The following is a 22,194-nucleotide window of genomic DNA, read 5'->3' as shown; positions in this document are numbered from 1 at the left end:
AATGGGGTCAGATTGAAATAATAAAGATACGAATTCAAATATCAATGGACCAGGTTTGGGTTGAATCAATCTAAATTAAAACCCATTTGGACAAATTGGACAGCTCATACATTGACCAGCCCAAAATATTCATCGAACTGAATTAAATCTGGCATTTGTTTGGAACCATTGTCGTTGCTTCAGAAAACGGCACCACATCAGCGCCACATTGGAAAAAAACGGTACTCTAGGAAACAAGCATTTGTTTGGAACCGTTTTTCCATAAAAAACGGTGCTCCAAGCCACGCCTCAAAAATTAACAAGGTATGGCTTGGAGCAATACCAAGTTTGACATTTCTTGGAGCTGTAGCTCGTTGCTGCCAAAAAAACAATAATATGACACTGGATAATAGGTACCAGTGCTTGAAACGCTTCATAGAGCATTGGTACCAAATAGAAAAAGTTGATATTACTCCAAAAAAACGTCATATCTAACAACAATGATTCCAACCCAGTATCAGCAGGACAGAAAAACGATTCTGCATCTGCATCATCGATGCCAAACATATACTTGTCAATATAAAATGGACCAATTACTCGTCATCACATGCATTATACATTACTTACAAAATTATCACTATCAAAAGATTCGAAAGATTATTATACGAATTTCAAAAGTAGTTCTCAAATCAGACGGTTGATCTATTGGATCTTTCACAATATTACTCCACGCGGCAAGAATGGGAGAGGTCGTCTACGACGTCTTGACCCGGCTAGCTAAAAGCATTTTCCTATTTATTATAATCCACCTACCATCCCGTATACTGCAGAGACTATTGCAATTTGCAATCCAGATAACTTGTTGCGTGGTCCGAAGCATCGGTGATCTTCCAAATCAACGGTTAAGAAGTCAAATGATACAATCACGACATTAGCGTGAGACGTATGATGTCGACTTTCAAGTTTTGTGGTAGTGGGTCCCCACCACGAAGCCAGTCCACCAACTCCCACCCGCCAAGTCCCCAAAACCAGAGTAGGGTTGGTGAAAACAGCTTATCCATCCACCGGAAACCGCTTTCCACCAACTCCTCAGCCACCTTAAAAATCGTTCTTTGCAATTCCTCTCTCGAAACTTCTCTGTCTGGTTCGAAACAATTACCATGTCGACAGAAACGCAAGCCCCGCCGAACTTCTGGGGCGACATGCCCGAGGACGAATACTACGCGTCACAAGGAGTGCGAAACACCAAATCATACTTCGACACCCCGAACGGGAAGATCTTCACGCAGTCATGGATACCGTTGGATCTCCCAATTAAGGCCACCGTCTTTATGACACATGGCTACGGTTCCGACACCGGTTGGCTCTTCCAGAAGATCTGCATCAGCTTCGCCACCTGGGGCTACGCCGTCTACGCCGCCGATGTCCTCGGCCACGGGCGATCCGACGGCATACGTGCCTACCTCGGCGACATGGAGAAGATAGCCGCCACCTCCCTATCGTTCTTCCGCAGCGTCCGCCAAAGCGAGGAGTACCGCCACCTGCCGGCGTTCCTCTTCGGCGAGTCCATGGGTGGGGCGGCCACCATGCTGATGTATTTTCAGTCCGAGCCCAACACGTGGACGGGCTTGATCTTCTCGGCCCCACTCTTCATGATACCGGAGGAGATGAGGCCCTCGAAGGTACGCTTATTTCTGTACGGCCTCATGTTCGGGATGGCTGACACGTGGGCATCGATGCCGGATAATAAGATTGTTGGGAAGGCGATCAAGGACCCCGAGAAGCTGAAGATCATCGCCGCGAATCCGCGTCGGTACAGGGGAAATCCGAGGGTGGGGACGATGAGAGAGCTGGTGAGGGTGACGGAGTACATACAAAATAATTTCTCGAAGGTGACGATCCCGTTTCTAACGGTGCATGGGACCGCGGACGGAGCGGCGTCGTATGAAGGATCCAAGCTGCTATATGAGAACGCGTCGAGTGTGGACAAGACGTTGAAGTTGTATGACGGGATGTATCACTCGTTGATACAAGGGGAACCTGACGAGAATAGCGAACGGGTATTGGGCGACATGAGAGAGTGGATTGACGCGAGGGTGGAAAAATATGGCTCCTTGTAACGTGGGTCGGACTTCCGGCACGTCGAAGTGAATTGTGTCAGATTCCGGCGAGCCGGGTTTGGAATTGGGTTGCGGTTGGGCTGGGGGGGGGGGGATTATTGAAAATGAAAGTTGTTAAAGAAGGGAATTAATAAATTGGTTATTTGAGGAAGGGGGTGTTTGTTGATTGTTAGTGTGTAAAAGCATTTTTGTTTTTACTCCCTTGACAATGTGAAGATGAGTTTAATCAACTTTTTCTTGGTTGAGGCATCTTTTATTGTTCATGTTGGATTTTAATCTCATTAAAGATTAAATCCAATTGGATTGGATTAGTTAATTATATAAAAAATTACATTTGCACATATGTCTTGAAAATAGTTTTTTTTCTTACTAAAAATAGTTTTTTAATTTATTATATTAAAAAATTATAAGTTTTATTTTGAGTTTTTTAATAGGAACTGATTTATACTCCTTCGATAGAAAAAAGAGAGTATGGGGACAATTCAATCAGACATAATCAAGAGGCACTATTCAAAATTCAGACACACTTCACAGATTCTCCTCCAATTTTCGGACACCCAATTTCCCAACATTTCATGGGTCAGTTAATGTGTCAAACGATAGAGATGTGCCAACAAAGGGTTGGTGCAGCGTCAATCCTTTTTGTTGGAGTTAAATCCCTATTAAATACTTGCTTTGTTGGGGAAGAACACTATGGTCCTTGCAATTATGGTTTCTCCTAAATGAGATGTATCAAAAATCTAATAATGTATCTTGAAAAGAAGTTTTATTTATATATGGATTTTTCATTTAGTTGGGATAATGCGATGGGTATGGAAAATAGCGGAGTGAGGCGAGGTCTTGGCTTCGGTTGGTAATAAGGGTAGTAGTCGGGGTGAGGCCTCGACTTCGGTCGTCAGGAGTAGCGGTCATTAGGGGACAGTGGCGTCGCTTTCATAGTGTGCGTCATCCCTCGCCGGTTCAAAGGCGTGTGTGATGCGGATGCCTCAATTTAGTAGAGATGTCCCATATCACGTATGGTCAGGTCGTGTCAAGGGCTTACCATGTGAAAGATGGTCACTCCGGTAAGCGCATGCTTGTAGGGTTGAGCAGTGGGCGGCCCTTGTGGTTCGCTCAACGGGCTGTAGTAGGTGAGCCTCGCAGCCACTCGGCGTCGTTTCGTCTTCTGAGGGCATGTGCTAGAAGGTGCGGTAGAACTGGTTCAAGCATGAGATCAAGTGTGGAACTCGCACCAAGACATTGAACGTGGAACACACACCATTGACACCTGGGCTGGATTCAAGCGTGAGATCAAATGTCAGTTCTACCCCAAAAATGTGGAGTATCTGGTGCGTCGAAGAATGAAGAACCTTAGACATCAAATATCACTACATGACTACTATGTCAAGGAATTTTCGATCTTAACACTTGACATCTTCGACATGTCAGACAAGGACCTTCTATTCAATTTCATGGACGGTCTCAAGCCATGGGTTGAGCTTGAACTTCAATGACGCGAGGTTAAGGACCTCGCCACTGCCATGGCCGTGGTTGAGCAGTTTGTTGATCTTAGGGCACCTGAGGAAGAAGAGCGAAAGCCATCCAGCCCACGTACCATGAGTTTGAGTGGGGGAGATCAACAATCAACCTCTGCAAAGGAGAAGCTAGTGCGCACCGACAAGCCCATCAATCACCAACAAGGGAAGAAGCCACCAGGAGCCCAAAGCCATCAAGGCCACCAGTACACCAGGAAACCCACTACTCCTCTCGCACCTTGTTACATTTGCAATGGAAAGCACTGGACTAGCGATTGTCTTGTGTGGAAGAAAATCCATGCCCTCATCGCTAAACTCAGTGATGATGAAGAGAGTGATGAGGAGAAGGCCACATCAGCACCGAGAGTAGGTGCCCTCGAAATTATAAATGCCATGGTAAAGAAAGAGGCTACATCCAAATGGCCCACCAAAGCCCACAAGGGGCTGAAATATGTAGGCATCACCCTCGGTGGGAGGCCGACCCAAGCATTGGTGGACACTGGGGCCACCCATAACTTCATCTCGCTTGCTGAGGCAAAACGACGCTTGACCACGACCAAACAAACAGGGTGGATCAAGGTTGTTAACTCGGGGGCCAAGGCAATAGAAGGCATGGCCCGTGGAGTAGACCTACAAGTGGGACCATGGAAGGGCAAAATCAACTTATTTGTGATTCCCTTGGATGATTTTCAAGTTGTTCTTGGAGTGGAGTTCCGACACAGGCCGAAACAACCCTTATGCCACACCTTGACACCTTAGTCATCTTGGATGACATTCCCCATGCATGGTTCCAGTGACAACAACCCTCAAGGTACATGGAAAGCAACTTTCAGCCTTGCAATACTACCAAGAAGTAGACACCCACGAAGCCAGTGCCGCACCAACAAGGAAGACCCCCTCTCAATTATCTCACATCAGTGCCAGAACGGGTTGGGAAGTCATCACCAAGAAGAAGTCTCCCCCAAAGTCGTTCCAGCACTAACGCCTGCACCAACATCCGCATTAGCACCAGCATCAGCCTCACCATCAACGAAAGCTCTATTCGCATTAGCATCAGCATCACCATCAGCGGAAACCACACCCACAGCAGATGCCGCATATGCCTGTAACTGATGGGCCCAACAGAAGACCCAAGGCCATGTCCAATTTCACCCACACCTACTACCACAACCATCAGGGGGAGCGAGTGCCACCCAAACCATCTAGGGACTATTTTCGCACCATCCCTCATACTAAATCACATAGTAGCCCTACAATTAGTCACCCTTGGGAAAAAATTCATGAGAAACTACACACTAACCATCCAAAATATCATTTTGACCCTTACTTGGCCAAGCTAAACCAGCCACTATCATACCTTGAAGCTGTCAGGAAATGACTAAGCCATAAGAATCCCCAACAGATCAAGCCATCCTAACCATGCCATCCAAATATACACCTCGGCCTTGGACGACAACCAGTTCGTGGAGTAGCAGAAGAACCCTCCTTCTGCATTAGCAACTCCAAAGGACCAGCAAAAGTCGATCTCCAAGGACGTAGATCAAATTGAGTGGGGGAAACTGTCACAAGTGACTCCTTCACCGTGCCATCAAGCACCTTCCACCGTGCCATCTGAGCGCCTACAACATGCCTTCATGGTGTCGCCATGTGTGTCATGGGTGGGCTACATATGCATCTTGTAAGGGGGACTACCGATGGCATTACTATAATTACTATGTATGATTTTTCATTCTTTTGATGTTTATTGTTATCATTCCCCAAAAAACTTAACGTACCGAGGAAAGATACGTGGTCGAATGAATTAAGAGCATGTAAAGATTAATTACGAGATCTCACTCTAATTATATTTATTGTCATTAATGAATACAATTTGACTTTTGTCGGAGTCGTATACCATATTTGTTGCATTTTATTATGTTTTGGCTTCTTACTTAGAAGTACTAGTAGTAGTCGTCGAGTGCCGCACGGGCCCCAACGACTAGCCCCGTGACATCATCATAGGTAAGAACTACCGGGCAATAGGACGTTGTGGGGCGGCCCCACAATGGCAGTCTGTGATCCGCGCCCATCTGCAATTAGAGAGAGAGATGAAGACGAACAAGCCGAATGCAGTGGTTGTGGGGGGCAGCATAGCAGGGATATCGTGCGTTCATGCCCTCACAGCAGCAGGATGGGACGCCGTAGTGCTCGAGAAATCGTGCCCCCACCGGAAGTCCAACCGATGCTGGGCTTGGGCTCGATCCTCTGGCTCTGAAATCCATCGATTCATGTCTCCACCAACCTCACCTTCTCCACAACACCACCCTGCCCCTCACCATCGATCAGGTACTTTTTTTCCCAATTTCCTAATTAGCCCTTGTTGCTCTAATGTTTTACGATTATGCTCGCCGGAGGAAGCTCGTGGTTCTTGTTCTCTGAACTTCTTTCCCTCCGTATTTTAAAATTTCGGTTTCTTAGTAGAATCAAGCAACAGATGGGGAGAAGAAGATCAGCTGGATACTGGCAAGGGATGAAGACTTCTATATAGGGCTCTACCACCCCACATGGTCCTCTGGGGTTACCTCTTCCTCTCTTTCTGCATTTCAGACGATAATGCCTCTGTTAAAGTTACAGCCAGAGTTCTTCAAATTGGTGAGATCATTGAGATGGTTGGGGATTTGCTCATTGCAGCAGATGGGTGCCTGTCCAAGATCCGTCAGAGTTTCCTACCTTATCTTAAACTGAGGTTCGAGTCTAAATCCCCATTTTTAACTCATGTGAACTTCTATTTCCTTCTAAATTTCTATGGTTTAAATTCAAACAAGAATGTGCATACACTTGTTTTTGGATTGAAAATCTTTTTCCAAATGTTTACAGTATCATACCATCATTGTCTAGATCCTTGTCTGTTTATCAGTTTTTTTTGGATTGAAAATGTGGGTTCATGGAGCTGTTTAGTTCTCAAATTATTCTTTGTCCTAAAAAAAGTTCTAAAATTCAAAAGCCACAACTGAAAGCGTTAATGCTAATATTTTTGTAGGTATTCAGGTTACGCTGCATGGAGGGGTGTTCTCGATTTCTCGGGAGACGAGAATTCAGACATCCTTGTTGGCATTCGCAAGGCTTATCTGATATGGACACGACTCCCGGCAACACGCTGCGTCGCAACTATAGGCAGCAGCGTGCACAGCAGCGCGCCTAGCGGCATGCACCAGCGTGCCGCAGCACAGGCGACACCCACCGCCCGGCAGCGTGCCGCGGCACAGGCGGCACGCACCGCCCGGTAGCGCGCCGCGGTACAGTCTGCCAGCCGCCCGACAGCAGCATGCATCGCATGGCCGTAGCACTCGGCAGCAGCATGCACCACATAGTAGCGACACGCACCACACGGCAGCAGCACGCACCTCACAGCAGTAGCAAGGTGGGTCGCACGCGCCAACGTAGAGCGGGGCCCACACGCCAGCTGTACCGTTCCCTTATCCCCTATTTTTGTGTTTCCCTTAGAAGTAGGAGTTTGAGTTTCGATAGAAGTTTAAGTTGCGATAAGAGAGGGACTACCTTAGCCGAATACAAGAAGGAAACCCTCCTGTAATCTTCTATTTAAGGAGCTGATTTATTCAATAAAGTCATCGAATTTTCAATCAAGAAGAGAACATGGAGAGTTAGGTGATCTTTTGAACAAATCACCCCTCAGTCCGCCATCATAGGGTCAACCCGCAAAAGGAAGGCAAGGAGTTTTCCCAGCAAACCGCCCCGTGACGAGATCCTACGCCCAGGCCCATAACATTTTGGTATCAGAGCCGAGCGTCATGGGCGACATGGAGCAGCTATCGACCATGGTTCACGAGCTGGAACACCATCTCGTGGAAAATCACGCGGAGGTAAGGGAAGTTAAAGAGGACGTCAGGGAACTTCGACGTCTCCTGGAGTTATACTTCTCCACCAGAGAAGGGAGCCCTGAAGGGGAAGCCACTCATCACAGCCGCCGCCCAGATCGGGCAGAGGGCTCCAGTGAGCGACAGAGTGACACACCAACAGTAGCAATCATACCCAAATACAGTCGTCTGGAGTCCCCCTCATACAGCGGCAACGGTGACCCACTTGGATGGCTGTACCGTTGTGAGCAATTCTTCCGCAATCAGTGCACGGAAGAGAAGGACAAGGTCAGCCTGGCAGCATTCCACTTGACCGATGAAGCACAGCTCTGGTTCTACCGAGTGGAGCAGGAGGAACCAGGCCTTAGTTGGGGCCAGTTCAAGTCGTATTGCCTCCTCCGGTTCGGGCCCCCATTAACGAGCAACCCCTTGGGGGAGCTCATTAACCTCAAGCAGACCGGGACCGTCGCGGATTATCAGCGGCAGTTTCAGACCCTTCTCGCCAGAGCCTCTTCGGTTCGGCCAGACCAACAGGTGGATATGTTCACAGTCGGCCTATCGGAACCTCTGAGGGTTGATGTGGAGATGCAGAGCCCACCCAACTTGGTCACAGCAATGAATCAGGCCCGAGCGTTCGAGCACAAGCTGCAGATCAGCCGAGGGCCGTCCAGCATGGGGCGTCCCGCAACAACTTGGGCGAACCCAAGATCTACCATAGGAGGGCCTTCAATGGCCGCCAACAGAGAACACCGCCCTTTCACCAGCAACACCACCTGAGCTGCAACTAGCATGGGTAGCAGCACGACAACACCTCCCATCAGACGCTTATCCAGGGCCGAAATGGCAGAGCGTCGAGCCAAGGGCCAATGCTTCAACTGTGACGAGTTGTACTCAACCGGCCACCGTTGCAAGCGGTTATTCTGCCTCCTAGTAGACGAGCTGGAGGAGGAAGAAGAGGAACAGGCGGCACAAGAACCCGAGATCTCCCTCCATGCCATCACTAGAGTCCAAAACTCCCAAACCATGCAGCTGTAGGCCCAGGTGGCAGGAAAAAAGGTACGGATTACCAATCACAAATAGGGGTAGATTGGAGCAATCTATTCGTGGGCGATTTGAGCTTACTATGTTAAAAGCATGATTCAGCTCGGTTTAACTCGAGTTTTAAGTTAAATCCACCATAGAAGCTTTGATGGCTAATTGTGGCTCTCGAAGCTTGTGTTTTTTTTTTTTTAATCCACTCCTAATGTTATGTTTGCTTGCCGTGTAAATCCAAAAGGATTATAACACCGATGGGTTCATAAGAACCTAGAATGGGAATTAGATGTTTGGTCCCATTTATCACTCTTTGCATTTGATAAATTGATTGAGGTAAAACTCTAATCTTGATAAAACCCAACGGTTTCTAACCGAAAGGTTGCAATTCTTGACAGCCGGCCTTGAGAAAACCAACTTAATCGGCATATACAGATACAACAGCAGACATAATAGTGGTGCATAGAGAAGAACGACTCTTCACCAGAGTGGAGTGGAAGAAACTTAGCAGTCCACAGGACGGTGGTCGAGGAGACTATCTTCCAAAACAGAGCACTGTTTGTTTCAGACTTTCAATATCCAGCAACAACCACCCATAAATGCAAATACGCAACACCGGCGCATGAAGTCCCCCCACTATTCTCCTCATCTAACATTGCAATTTTGTAAATACACTCTTTAGTGCCATGAGGATCCAAATTGTCATTTGGGGTTACTTCCGGTGAAATTGTCTTATAGAATATCGTTTAAGAAGGATTCCATCTCTCTTTTTCATTTCCTTCCCACCGCTCCAACGGTTAAGTTCGCTTTGGGGGGGTTTACTTCGGCTGTTGGGGCCCAATAATATAAGCTGTTGAGACGGTTTCTGGGCTTAACACGTTCTTGGCAGTTCACCTATTCATGTCCATACTTTAGTATTTAATAAAAATAAATTAACATATAATTATTAATTTACCTGTTCTCACAATAACGTGACATTTCCAAAAATTTTCTCAACAGCAGAGGCTGTTGGCCCTCAACAATTAAAGTTTTTTCGATATGTTTATGAGTGGAGGAGAGTGGTGGAAAGAATTTTACATAAAAGAAATCAACGTGTCTTTCTTATATTGATTATCAATGTAAAAATCCTTCAAAATGGAGTTTTACACTGCAATATGACACTGATCTGGTATTTACAGTGCAAATAAACGTGGCCTAAATTGTTTATTATTAAATTGTAAGAGGTGTTTCATTCCGTTGTCAATTTCTTGAAAAATCGTGCTACACATAAGATATTTTCAAAAAACGGTAAAATAATTCTTTTCCATGTTCTCAAAAAATGACCCACTTTGGAAAACGTCAATTTTGACATTTTTTGATTTCGCAAACACTGCAAGAGTTCACATCCTCTGTCCCCTTGGCATAGAAAATTTAAAATAGGAAAGATAGACAGTGTGGTAGATCATTACGGGATAGAGGATGTGATTAGGGGTGTAAATGGGGAGGGTTGGGTCAGATTTATGGTCAGTTCGGGCTTGACCCAAAAATTTTGGGCTTAAGGATCAAGCCCAAACCGAGCTTGAGGTCAAGTCTGATCTTCCCAATATGAGCCCAGCCCACACTGTAATTTGATGCATTCAGATTGGGTTAAGGCCCGGGCCAGGCTTGGATTGGTCAGTGAACTCACTCTATACATACATAAGTATTATCTAAGGATTAGGCCTGGGTCTGGCCCTATAAAAATAAAAAAGTCTGACTTCTTAGGCCTGAACCCGGTTTAAAGACCAAAAATCTAAACCCAGCCCGTGTAAAATTTTGGGCTGAGCACTCCCAAATTGCAACCCTATACGTAATTTCACCCCTAGATGGTCGATGACGTGGCTGATATAGAACCTTTCTCATAAAATGGCGATAGAATAAAAAACCTTCACGTATTGTCGTTTCCTGAAAACAAAAACCAAAATTATAAAACGTCAATGGAACCAAGTCATAAGCTCAAGTAGATCGTTGGTTTATGATTGGTGGCATCAGGATAAGGCTGTAACCATGGTCACAGGAATTCGAAACAGCAGGCAAGAACTACCGGCCAACAATGGGCAACAACACCACCACATGGCCATGGGGCGTTTCGGAATCTCCTAAACCTTTCCTCCATTTTCTCCTGGAGTTGTTTATTCTTGAGTCCAATTTGTATTTCAATGAGTGTGCACACATTACCAGCAATTGTGGTCGTTTAGAAAATTACTGATCCGTAATCCGCCCCCATCTGCAATTAGAGAGAGGGAAAGAGAGAGAGATGAAGGCGAGCAAGCCGAAGGCAGTGGTTGTTGGGGGCAGCATAGCAGGGATATCGTGCGCTCATGCTCTCCAAGCAGCAGGATGGGAAGCCGTAGTGCTCGAGAAATCGAGCGCACCCCCTACCGGAAGTCCAACCGGTGCTGGGCTTGGGCTGGATCCTATGGCTCGGAAATTCATTGATTCGTGGCTTCACCAACCTCACCTTCTCCACAACACCACCTTGCCCCTCACCATCGATCAGGTACTTTTTTACCCAATTTCCTAATTAGTCCTTGTTGCTCTAATGTTTTACGATTATGTCCGCCGGAGGAAGCTTGTAGTTCTTGTTCTCTGAACTTCTCTCCCTCCATATTATAAAATTTCGGTTTCTTAGTAGAACCAAGTAACAGATGGGGAGAAGAAGATCAGCTGGACACTGGCAAGGGATGAAGACTTCAATTTCAGAGCAGCGCACTGGGCCGGTCTCCATGGCCTTCTATATAGGGCTCTACCACCCCACATGGTCCTCTGGGGTCATCTCTTCCTCTCTTTCTGCGTGTCAGACGACAAGGCCTCTGTTAAAGTTACAGCCAGAGTTCTTCAAACTGGGGAGATCATTGAGATAGTTGGGGATTTGCTCATTGCAGCAGATGGGTGCCTGTCCAAGATCCGTCAGAGTTTCCTACCTGATCTTAAACTGAGGTTTGATGCTAAATCGTCATTCTTAACTCATGTCAACGAATATTTCCTACTAAAGGTCTACAGTTTAAATTGAAAATCTTTTTCCATATGTTTAAAGTATTATACTATCAACATCAAGATCCCTGTCTGTTTATCTTTTTCCATAGGTTTGATTCTAATAGCTGTTTAGTTATCAAATTCAAAAGCCACAACTGAAAAGTGTTAATGCTCATGTTTTTGTAGGTATTCAGGTTACGCTGCGTGGAGGGGTGTTCTCGATTTCTCGGGGGATGAGAATTCAGACATCATTGTTGGCATTCGCAAGGCTTATCCAGAACTTGGGAAATGTTTGTACTTTGACTTAGGCCCGGGAACCCACTGTGTGCTCTATGAGCTTCTGAACAAAAGGATCAACTGGATTTGGTACGTCAATCAACCAGAGCCGGAACTGAAGGTGATGGTTCTTGTTCTTCTCCTATCATAGTGTCATATCTCCTTCATTGTGATTTCAAAATTTTGTTCTTTTCATATTTCCAATTGGCAATTTAGATGCATAAGTTTTCTATTTTAAGGCATTTAAATGTTACACCCTAATTGAACTAAGTAGATGTTGACTAATAACTTCATTTATTCAGGGGAATTCAGTTACCATGAAAGTAAGCAACGACATGGTCAAGAAAATGCACACAGATGCAGAGGAATTTTGGCTCCCAGAGTTAGCGCGAGTCATGAAGGAAACAAAGGAACCCTTCGTCAATGTAATTTATGATTGTGATCCTTTAGAACATCTCTTCTGGAATAATGTGGTACTAGTTGGAGATGCAGCTCACCCCACTTCCCCTCATGGCCTGAGAAGCACAAACATGTCAATATTAGATGCTGCAGTGTTAGGGAAATGCCTTCAGAAGTGGGGTTCAAACAACCTGCATTTGGCACTAAAAGAGTTTGAATCCATCCGACTACCGGTTATTTCAAAGCAAGTTCTACACTCACGGCGAATGGGCCGTATTAAACAAGGCTTGGCTCTCCCTGATCGTAGGACTTTTGATCCCAAGGCAGCAACTATGGAGGACTGCCAAGAACTTCAACAGAAAATGATGCCCTTCTTTGCTAATGCTCCTTTTGAGCTTTACTAGTTGATTCTACCCGAGACTTGGTCCTGTAATGTTTCTAGTCCTTGCTCAACTTATCTAATGTCCAAATTTGACTTGTTAATACAAATTGGAAAAAGGAAATTTTATAGTAACCACACCATTTTGTATATGATGTGTTAACCTGTGCGAAGAATTTGTAATTTCATCAATTGTGTGTGTGTGTTTTATAGATTTTACAACACCATTAGATGAGCATAACTATTTCCTTGTAAAAAATGCGTCTGCAGATCATAAGGTACTTTGTTAATAGTTTAACATATGACAGTCATAGTTCCAACTTGCCATTTTCTGTCTTGGGTTTCATGGATGCATAATTGTAAATTTTATTTGATACTACAGTTACAGGGTGGGCCTTGGCGCAATGGTTGGGTTGCTCCATTAAGACCTTGGTGACCAGGGTTCAAATCTGTGTATCTGTAGGAATAACCGAATAAGGCTGTGTACATCTGTCCCTCATGAGATCCTGCATAAGAAGGAGGCTTGTGCATTTGGCTGCCCTTTTGTTTTGATACTGCAGTTCCTTCAATGCTTTAACCCTTCTTATAGAGCGTCATAATTCTGTCAGATACTCAGATGGTATAATAATCTTAATTCCTAATGATACTCAATATCTTGATTTCTTTTTTGGCTTTCTGAACTTTGGCAATTATGCAAGTAACCAGAAATGGATTGTGTTAAATGACCACTCTACACTCTCAATATGTTGTAGAGACTAGTATTTTGACAAGATTTGAAAGATGTACAACCAAAATAAGGGGCAATGTACAAACTTGTGAGGGGAATTACAATTTGAGAAATGAGAAGACTACAATGAACTTTCTTGCAGGTATGAATGCCTTGAGCATCGTAAATTTGGTATTTTCAGGGGTCTAGTGTGTATTGTTAGCAATTTTACCAAGATATGCATGCCTGGAGCTGGACCATCATACATTTGGTAGAATGTGGGACCTAGTGCGTTAGCTAATTTAGCCAGATATGCCAAGGACATTGCTAACTTTTAAAGTGAACAGCCCAAGCTCACCCTTGAGATATTTTAAGTATGTTAAGAATTGGCTTATCTAGTTCTTCCATGATAAGTCTCACCTATCACTTAGATGCCCTACAATATTGATCATGAATATTACAATTAAAGAGAAAAGCATAATTGTAGAAAATGTCTCATGAAAAAGGTATAACTTTTATTAGCAAAGAGAATGCCAAATTATGTGCATCTAACTTTGAATGAATAGAAGGAAATCTCATTTCCAACACTTGGCTCCCTAAAGGGTGTAACTTCAGAGTGATGGGTCCTAGGCCTAATGGAGGGAGTCTGAAGAAGGTAGCAAACTTAGTTGATGAAGAAGCTAGAGCCTAGAAGATGGAAAGTTGGAATGGTCAATGGAAACTTCATTCCTAGTATAGTTTCACTAATTCTATCCCTTCCTCCAAGTCTTTATAATTGGGAGGATAAGTTGATTTGCATACTTGACCCTAAATTAAGTCAGCTTTCATTTGGCCATTAGATTCTTCTTAGTTGAGGATCAAGTTGGAGAGTATCAAGATGTCTTTTTAATAAGAAGAAGAAGAAGAAGAAGAAGAATTTATTAACAATTAAAAGAAGGAAAGGAGGGGGGCATGAGATCTTACCCTCGATATAAAAACTAAGAGCCGAAGCTTGACAGAAAGAAAAAGGTAAAGCAAAATAATAAGAGTAACTTAAGAATAATGGGGATGGTAACCTTTATTTATTCTATGAACATTTCCTAAATGAGATGTCTTCTGGGTCTTCTTGGATTTAGAATTCTTTTTCTTTCTCTTGATTCTTGGATCTTTTTTGATTTAGAATTCTTTTTCTTTCTCTTGCTTTTGACTGTCACCCAATTTTGTTTTGAGCCATTTGTCTCTTTGGGTATAGTAGTTTTAGTTGGTTTCTTACCCATAAAATTACTTTTCTTTACAAGTGTGTTTATAAGAATAGAGTCATCACACCTATATTATTAGGAGCACCCTCAGCTCTGTAGCGACGAGACCTACTAAAAAGCAAGTGCACACTATCATGGATTCCAATCTCCTGATCGTCATGACTCCATAAGAGTTTGAAGATGTCCCCCCATCCTTTTGGAAAAAGATTTGGAATTTGAAAATTGAGCTAAAAGTCAAAACTTTCATATGGAGGTGTTGCCAAAATGCATTTGGTTGTTAATTACAATCTTTAAGCTACGGGAATAGGAAGCAATAGCAAATGTAATTTTTGCATGTATGAGAAGTTTGTTTTGCATGCCTTAATCAAGTGTGTTCATGCTTGAATATTTGGTTTGGGTGCTACTTTGGTTATAGATGATCGAATGTAGTTGCTTCAAATAGATCTTTCAAGACGTGGTTATACAATATTTTTTTTGTTGTTTAAATGATTTAAATCATTATGACTTGGATACATTGAATTAAGTCTAGAAATGATTTGATTTTTAATGAGTCTCAGGGTTTGTTTGTTTTCTCTAAAGGCTGACATCTGAAAGTGCGATGATTACATTAAGAGGTATATTGGTATTAGTGAACTTTTCTTTCCTCTAAACTCTAAATGCAGAAAATGTTGTTACGAATTCTGAAATTTGAAAATAATCAAATATCCATTTTGACTCTATATATGAGAGTTTGCATGTCTTTTTTGGAGGTATCATTGGAAAAACAAAAAGTTGTATAATTGCAGTTTAAGAAATAAGAGATAAGAGAAAATGAATAACCGTTTTTCTCTTAAAGTTAAAAGATTCTTCTTAAGAGATAAGAGTTAAAAGGAAACGAATAGACCCTCACTCTCATCTTGATATAGGATGAGAATCAAAATCAAAAGAAAGCGTTGGAGCTGATCTTGCTAGATTCATGGCAGGAGACCTCAAGATCTTAGGTGCCCTCCCAAGGAGTCCAATGCATGAGGACCTCTAGTATGTGGTAGTCTAGTGTGGCCCACTACACTATCCCTCCTTGTTCGCATCAGCCTTGTCAACACAGAATAATGGAAGCCATCTTGAGAATTACATATATAGATACAGATAAGGGTGTCAATGGACCTAGTTTGGTTTGGATCTCGTATAGTCTAAAATCAATTTGGATGGACCAGCAAGACATATTGGATTGGATTAATCCGATTCAAAATATTTATTAGATTGGATTGGACCTGATCCATTGATATAAGATAAGAATATATGTGTCAAATGTCAATGGACTAGGTTTGGGTTGAAATCAATTTAAATCAAAATGAATTTGAACGCACTGGATAGTTTAGATATTAAATTAGACCATTCCAAATTGCTCCAAAATATTCATTGGATTAGATTGGACCTTGTCCATTTATAATAGACTATGGATCGGATTTGACAAAATCTGATCCAATTGACACCCCTATCGAGAGCAGTGGTCGTCCCTGTGAACGGCTTGGATCCTCAATTAGATAAAAAGTCGACCACGTCAGTGACTCCAGTACGCAACACGGCAGAGATGGGACCCAGTTACCCAGTCCCACGTTCCCCTTCTGCATCAGTGTTGCCGAACGGTGTAGATTTTTTTATATACGAAAAAACAAAAACTGATTCAACGAATCAACTTCATTTCGACTCAGTGAATGACATGACTCTTTCGTCTCTTCCTATTTCAAAACAACGACCAATCTGGAATGTGTACACGATGAACGATCTGGATTTTTCTCACGGTAGATTTCCATGGTATAGAACTTGTAGTAGACAGTAGATACCCAGATTACTAAACAGGTGGTCTTCCCGGTTTGAAGTCTTCACCGCAGCCATGGACGGCAATAAATCGTAAAAGTCGCGGGAAAATGCCATTAACGTCCTGAGAGCAGATCTCCAAACTCGCCTGTCAACAGAAGAAGGAAACGCAGTACGCCCCTGTCAAGTTCTCAGTTTTGCTCGCCTCTAACTTGTAAGGTAGACTTTCACCTGTTTTGGGTCTTTCTAAGTTCTATCTATACAAATTGCTGCCAGTGTCGGTGATGAGTTTTCTTCGTTTCTATTGAGAAATTTAGGGTTTTGGATTTAATGGTGACTTTTACGGTTTTACCATTCTCTATTTTGACTTGGCTTGTTTATTTCGTTCAGAATTAAAGAGAAACTTTGCTTTATTTGGGGATTCTTTCTTATCTTCAACATTTCCGCCAGAAAGAGCAGATCAAGATATTTGGGTCTTCAGAAGTGTTTACTAGATTTAGCTTCGTAATTTGGTGACGGTTCCGTTCAGTGTCTGTGAATTGTTTTTGATCTGTATACGTCGAATGTGCTGATAGAAGTTTTTTGGTCAGTGAAGGATCTGCTAAATCTAGCGGCAGATTTGGCAATGGCTTCCACCAGATTTGATAGTTCAAAGCAATACTACGCCACTAGTAGTCTCGTTGTCGGATATGCTCTTTGTTCGAGCTTGCTCGCTGTCATTAACAAGTACGCCATTACCAAATTCCCCTTCCCTGGTCTTCTGACTGCATTGCAGTACTTGACCTCTGCTCTGGGTGTTTGGGTTCTTGGGAAATTAGGGTTTCTCTATCATGACCCTTTCACATTGGAGACTGCAAAGAAATTCCTGCCTGCTGCCATTGTTTTCTACCTCGCAATCTTCACCAACACGAATCTGCTTCATCACGCCAATGTCGATACCTTCATTGTTTTCAGATCTTGTACGCCCCTTTTGGTTGCCATAGCGGATGCCGCTTTTCGGAAACAGCCCTTTCCGTCGAAGCTCACCTTCGCTTCTCTGGTGATCATATTGGGTGGTGCGGTTGGGTATGTTGCCACTGATTCAGCTTTCACCATCACTGCATACTCATGGGCATTCGCTTATTTGGTGACGATTACTACTGAGATGGTTTACATCAAACACATGGTTACGAATCTTGGGTTGAACACCTGGGGTTTTGTACTGTACAACAATCTCTTGTCTTTGATGATGGCACCCCTGTTCTGGGTTGTGACTGGGGAGTATGTTGACGTGTTCTCTGCCGTGGGAACAAATTCCAGCAATTTGGTGGAACCTGGTGCATTTTTTGCGGTAGCATTGTCTTGTGTGTTTGGCTTGCTCATCAGTTTCTTCGGGTTTGCATCCAGGAAAGCAATTTCTGCCACCGCATTTACAGTTACAGGCGTGGTTAATAAGTTCCTTACCGTGGCAATCAATGTGTTGATTTGGGATAAGCATGCCAATCCATTTGGTTTGGTTTGCTTGATTTTCACTATTGCTGGGGGAGTTCTTTATCAGCAGTCAGTTACTGGAGGCCCTCCCATACAAAATGACTCTGCAGCATCTAAGCAGGCTGTTAGTGGGGATGATGATAGCGATTCTGGAGATAATACTCAAGGAAAAGGGGGATCTGGTAAATCTGATGTATAACTGAAGGGAACAAATTTGTTCCTTTCGAATAATGGCCCAGAGGCTAACGGTTGTGTTTGGAGCACTAGATGTGGTATTAGCAGTTAAAGATCTTGAGTTATTGGTTGTATGAGAATATCCTCACTTTGGTTAGCCTTCTGAGGTATTCATTTTGTATTATTGCTGTCCTTTTTTGGTCCTTTTGACCTCCAGGGTAGGTGAACAATACTGGTTATAGTTTCTGTTGATGCTACAATACTTTAGCATTCTGAAAAAAAAAAAGAAAAAAGTCAGAAAAAATGCAAATGCTCTTGCCCTTGGTTTTAATGCTAATATTCAATTAAATTGGCAATGTTTCACTAAGCTGGTGTTTAAAACTTTAAATTCCAACTCTCTGCCTTAGAACCATCTTTAAATATAGTCATTAAGAGTATATCCTGAATTTTCAGATTGAAAGACCAAAAATAAGTTCCTTTCTCAATGATGAGGATGCCATGATAGTTTCTTTCTTTGTAGTGTGTTGTTTAATCTCCCTCTAATGTTCCTTAGAAAATATTGATAAAAAGAATTTTACTTGGAAAGTATTTTTTTATTTAGAATTGGTATTTGTGAAGTAGAGGTACATCTTTTCTGGCACCATGATGTTACAATGTGTACTATTTTGTGGATAATGTAAAATCATAATTCATAAGTTCTATTTGATTATAGTCTAGAAACTAGGTAGTGAGGATCATAGTCTTAAAAACATCAGAATTTGCATTCTTAGAGTTTGGCACAAGGATATATGATTGTTTATGACAATGTGTGATAATACCTGCAAGATATCATTGTTGAAAATTGATCAAAATTAAAAGATGGCACTAAGCACTGCCCGAGGTTAGTGTTTGCTTATTGCTTGCTTTCGTTTTCATATTTTCTAGTGGATAAAGCTTTCTTGCCTTCTCTTTGAAGCAAATAATAAAGTCTTATGAAGCATATTGTTATTGGTCATTTATCAGAAGACCCGAGAGCAACCATCTGATCATGCCAACTCAGATAATACAGGCATTTGACTCAAGTGGGTGATTATGGGATTCAGTAGACTGTTAGGTGGTGATTATTTGACCAATCATGGCAATCATCGTAACCATTACTGATATAACGGTCTCAGAGTGACTATATATATGTAATCCCTCAACCTAATGGACCATGATTAGAATTATTCTTCAATACCCCTGGTATCCTTCTCGTTGAGTAGGTAACCTGCCCTCTGTGAGCGGTGCTCTGGCATTATAGCTCGAGGGAACCCTCCTCTCTTGTCAGTAAAGGGAAGAGGTATGCATCAATTGGTATCAGAGCCGGTTAGATCCATTGACGCACGGAGGGCAAGGATTGAAGATCGTCTCAGTCGCCTGGAGAGGAACCAAGAGCGGATCTTGGCTCGTCTGGCAGAAATTGTAGAGAAGCTCAACCAGATCCTGCCTCTGACTGGTTCAGTAGAAGAACATAGTCAACGAGCTTCACCTATGGACATTAGCTCTAGGAGTTTGGTCTTGGCATCAAGTTTGCTTAAGCCAATGGAGGGTTCCAAACCAGTGTTGAACTCAACGAGTTCAATCAGTGAAGCAGGAGTGAACACTTTAATTCTTGAAGGAACGCGAGAAGCTCACTCTAACACGGTGACCACCATCACGTCGTCCAACAACTCTGGTATGTTTATTTGTTCCTTCTGTGACAAACCCCACCTTCACCCCTTTTCCCTCTCCCTCTCATTGAACCTCGGTCTTTCCATCAGCCCCTCCATCAAACAGACAATCTTCCTCGTAAACCAATCCCAGGTCACCAATGTCATCAACAGTTCACCGCCTTTGTTTTCCCCATCTTGTTTCCCAACCATAGCTCGAACAATTGCCTTGTCCTGTTTTCCAAGACCCATGGATTGGCCATATAAATTCATGTTTCTTTCCTCTCTTGCCTCCATTGATGAACCCCCTCCCTGGCCTGGATTTCTCTGGGGAAGGCATCCTTTGACTCTGCTCGTATGTTCAACCACCAATGGTAGACCATTGTCGGAGATGGCATCGTCACCCCTTAGTGGCAACTACAAGCTCTGGTAATGTCTTTTTCTTTTCCATGATAGATGGTCCTTTTACTGTTTATGACACCAGACATCAATTCGTTGGTCGTATGGGTCTGTCTATATCTCCTACTACCCCCAACAACCATTTTGTCAATCGTTTACCCTGTTCTCTAATCATTTACTATGATATGGAGATCCTCTTTCGAGACATCACCTACAAGATTTCTACTGGGTTGAGTGGGAGCTATCGTGAGGATCAATCATTAATAGCGTGTGCAAGAAGACTCAAGAGGGTTCAGTGGCAAAGAGATGTTGGCATATTTCTCGTCTGGATCCTTTCCTCCCCCTCACATTAGAGAAGTTGAACAGTGATGAAGCCAAGAACCAGGGCTCTGTGAACTTGTCTAATACAATCTTGGACACTAGCCGGATCATTGGTCAGAGGCCTTCTAACCCATCTGTTCGAAGCAATATGGAGCTCTGGGTCCTCGAGGTGGATCCTGGCCCTGGTAACCAGCCTATCATCATGGTCGCTGACAAGAGTGAGAGGAAACAGTTCATTATTGAAGAAGATGCGAGGAAAATAAGAAATAGAATAGTAGAACCACAACGGGGAAGCAGAGAAGACCGATTCCTGGCTTCTGGCGGCAAGGTAGATTCCACCCACCAAACTCATTTCTCTGGCGCCAGCAATATCAAATCCCACCACCAGGTAGACTCCGTGAACAAAGCCATTGCCAAGTATACAATTGATACTCATCTCCATGCCATCTTCAAACAATTGGGAGAGTCTGGTACATCTTTCAGTTACTTCCAATCCATTAAAAACACCAGTCAATCTATTTCCGAACAGAAAATCAATGTCATCTTGTCCAAAGTTCAATGCAGTGGCAACATACAGCCCTTGGGTTGCATGGCAATTGTTGACAAATCCAACTTCCAAGTCATCACCTACAACAAAAATGCCATGACACTGTTCGACCATAATCCGAAATTAGTACCCAATCTAAACAAACATGAGACCATTACCGTTGATACTGATATCAACACTCTTTTCACTCCATTTAGCATGGGTTTGTTTGGGTAGGTCTTGTGTGTATGAAAAATCAATTTACTGAACTATGTTGAAGCTCACTCTAAGGATTCTAAGAAACTCTGTTATGCAATTTTGCATAGTATCAATGTGGGAATAGTAATTAATTTGGAGCCTACTACACAAACTGAGGACCCCACTCTATCCATTGCTTGGGTAGTGCAGTCAAAGAAGCTCATGGTCTGTACAACTTCAAGGGCGCAATTAGCATCCCAGTTATCAAAAAGGCATCGGCTTCTGATACAAACTCCCTTTTGTGACATACTTACTGCCATTGTTATTCATCAAAATTCCCGCATTGTGGATTTTATGAGGTATGATAGTGCTGCACTTTTCTACCAAGGGAAATACTACCCAGTTCATGTCTCAACAGGATTGAACATGAGTAGTTTGACTGAAGTCGGATACCCTGGTGCAGCCTTTCTTGGTGATGCAGTTTGTGGGATGGTTGCGGCTTATACAGCATCTCGAGAATTCTTGTTTTGGCTCCAGTCCCACGTAGCAAAGGAGATCAAGTGGGGAGCTTTTGAATTAAGAGACACTTACATTTTGTCGTTCACCATCCAACCTGTTAGCACCAAATATTGGCTTAAAGGAGAGACGACGGGTTTCAACAAGTTGCATGAGAGTGGAGTCAACAAGCCCAAGGCTAATTCTTCTTTTATTCCAGTAAAAGATCTTGCCTTTTGGCATTTCAAGGAAGCTACATGGAATGATCATCTTGCATGCCACCCAATGACAGATGTTGACACCACCAGTACTCAGGCTATCCTTTTAAACAACACCTGTCCGTTAGGTGGCCAACCCAAGGTTTTGTTGTCCTCAGGAGAAGTAGAGTGTGATCTCCTATTTCTAGTCAGAATTGATGAAGCTCTGAATGCCGGTTATCTCAATGGACAACCATATTAAACCATCAACATTACAGTGTGCATGGGGTGTCAATCATGGTAGGGGCTGGAAGCGTTGTCTCTCTAGAGAGTCTCTCATTGTGGTTGACACAGGCAGTTGCAGAATCTGGATGGCTAACTCATATAGGTTCTGGTACTGCCCTACATTACAACCACGCAAATTTGATGGGAGATTGGCAATCAGCATTGGAATTAATG

The 22,194-nt window shown here is 43.2% G+C and overlaps 3 protein-coding genes and 1 pseudogene across 9 annotated transcripts; all 4 read left to right on the top strand.

Annotated features, from left to right (window-relative positions):
* The first annotated feature begins 463 nt into the window (after nt 1-463).
* On the top strand, nt 464-2,440 carry LYSOPL2 (lysophospholipase 2). Its single transcript, XM_010255981.3, has one exon. It carries the CDS (start codon nt 1,140-1,142, stop codon nt 2,097-2,099), a length of 960 nt encoding a protein of 319 aa, XP_010254283.1. The 5' UTR covers nt 464-1,139; the 3' UTR covers nt 2,100-2,440.
* Nucleotides 2,441-5,562: 3,122 nt separating this feature from the next.
* On the top strand, nt 5,563-7,010 carry LOC104595301 (FAD-dependent monooxygenase sdgC-like; annotated as a pseudogene). Its single transcript, XR_016082044.1, has 3 exons — nt 5,563-5,938; nt 6,074-6,338; nt 6,633-7,010. The product of XR_016082044.1 is annotated as an FAD-dependent monooxygenase sdgC-like (transcript).
* Nucleotides 7,011-10,592: 3,582 nt separating this feature from the next.
* LOC104595300 (uncharacterized) lies at nt 10,593-12,697 on the top strand. The gene is made up of 4 exons (XM_010255980.3): nt 10,593-11,017; nt 11,153-11,457; nt 11,680-11,890; nt 12,072-12,697. The coding sequence occupies exons 1-4, from the start codon at nt 10,775-10,777 to the stop codon at nt 12,570-12,572; spliced, it is 1,260 nt and encodes a 419-aa protein (XP_010254282.1). The 5' UTR covers nt 10,593-10,774; the 3' UTR covers nt 12,573-12,697.
* A 3,462-nt stretch (nt 12,698-16,159) lies between these two features.
* Nucleotides 16,160-18,242, top strand: LOC104595299 (GDP-fucose transporter 1). Of its 6 annotated transcripts, none has more exons than XM_088897083.1 (3): nt 16,322-16,507; nt 16,679-16,800; nt 16,879-18,242. In XM_088897083.1, the coding sequence occupies exon 3, from the start codon at nt 16,914-16,916 to the stop codon at nt 17,955-17,957; it is 1,044 nt and encodes a 347-aa protein (XP_088753209.1). In that variant the 5' UTR covers nt 16,322-16,507; nt 16,679-16,800; nt 16,879-16,913; the 3' UTR covers nt 17,958-18,242. The 6 variants fall into 6 exon arrangements, with proteins under 6 accessions (XP_010254280.1, XP_010254279.1, XP_088753209.1 ...); XM_088897084.1 differs by having other exon boundaries at nt 16,363-16,502; XM_010255978.2 differs by having other exon boundaries at nt 16,160-16,502; nt 16,679-18,242.
* Nucleotides 18,243-22,194: the final 3,952 nt, after the last annotated feature.

This window comes from Nelumbo nucifera, chromosome 2 (assembly GCF_055504915.1).
Source record: "Nelumbo nucifera cultivar China Antique chromosome 2, China Antique-T2T, whole genome shotgun sequence".
NCBI lineage: Eukaryota > Viridiplantae > Streptophyta > Magnoliopsida > Proteales > Nelumbonaceae > Nelumbo > Nelumbo nucifera.
The sequence above is the reverse complement of the archived record's forward strand: the minus strand, read 5'-3'. Positions and strand labels throughout refer to the sequence as shown.

Excerpts from the sequence above, each read along its gene's own strand:
- LOC104595299 (XM_010255978.2), top strand. The coding sequence starts at position 16,914 with ATGGCTTCCACCAGATTTGATAGTTCAAAGCAATACTACGCCACTAGT.
- LYSOPL2 (XM_010255981.3), top strand. The coding sequence starts at position 1,140 with ATGTCGACAGAAACGCAAGCCCCGCCGAACTTCTGGGGCGACATGCCC.
- LOC104595300 (XM_010255980.3), top strand. The coding sequence starts at position 10,775 with ATGAAGGCGAGCAAGCCGAAGGCAGTGGTTGTTGGGGGCAGCATAGCA. Across the intron at positions 11,458-11,679 it reads CTACCTGATCTTAAACTGAG|GTATTCAGGTTACGCTGCGT; the intron begins GTTTGATGCTAA and ends ATGTTTTTGTAG. Across the intron at positions 11,891-12,071 it reads AACCAGAGCCGGAACTGAAG|GGGAATTCAGTTACCATGAA; the intron begins GTGATGGTTCTT and ends TCATTTATTCAG.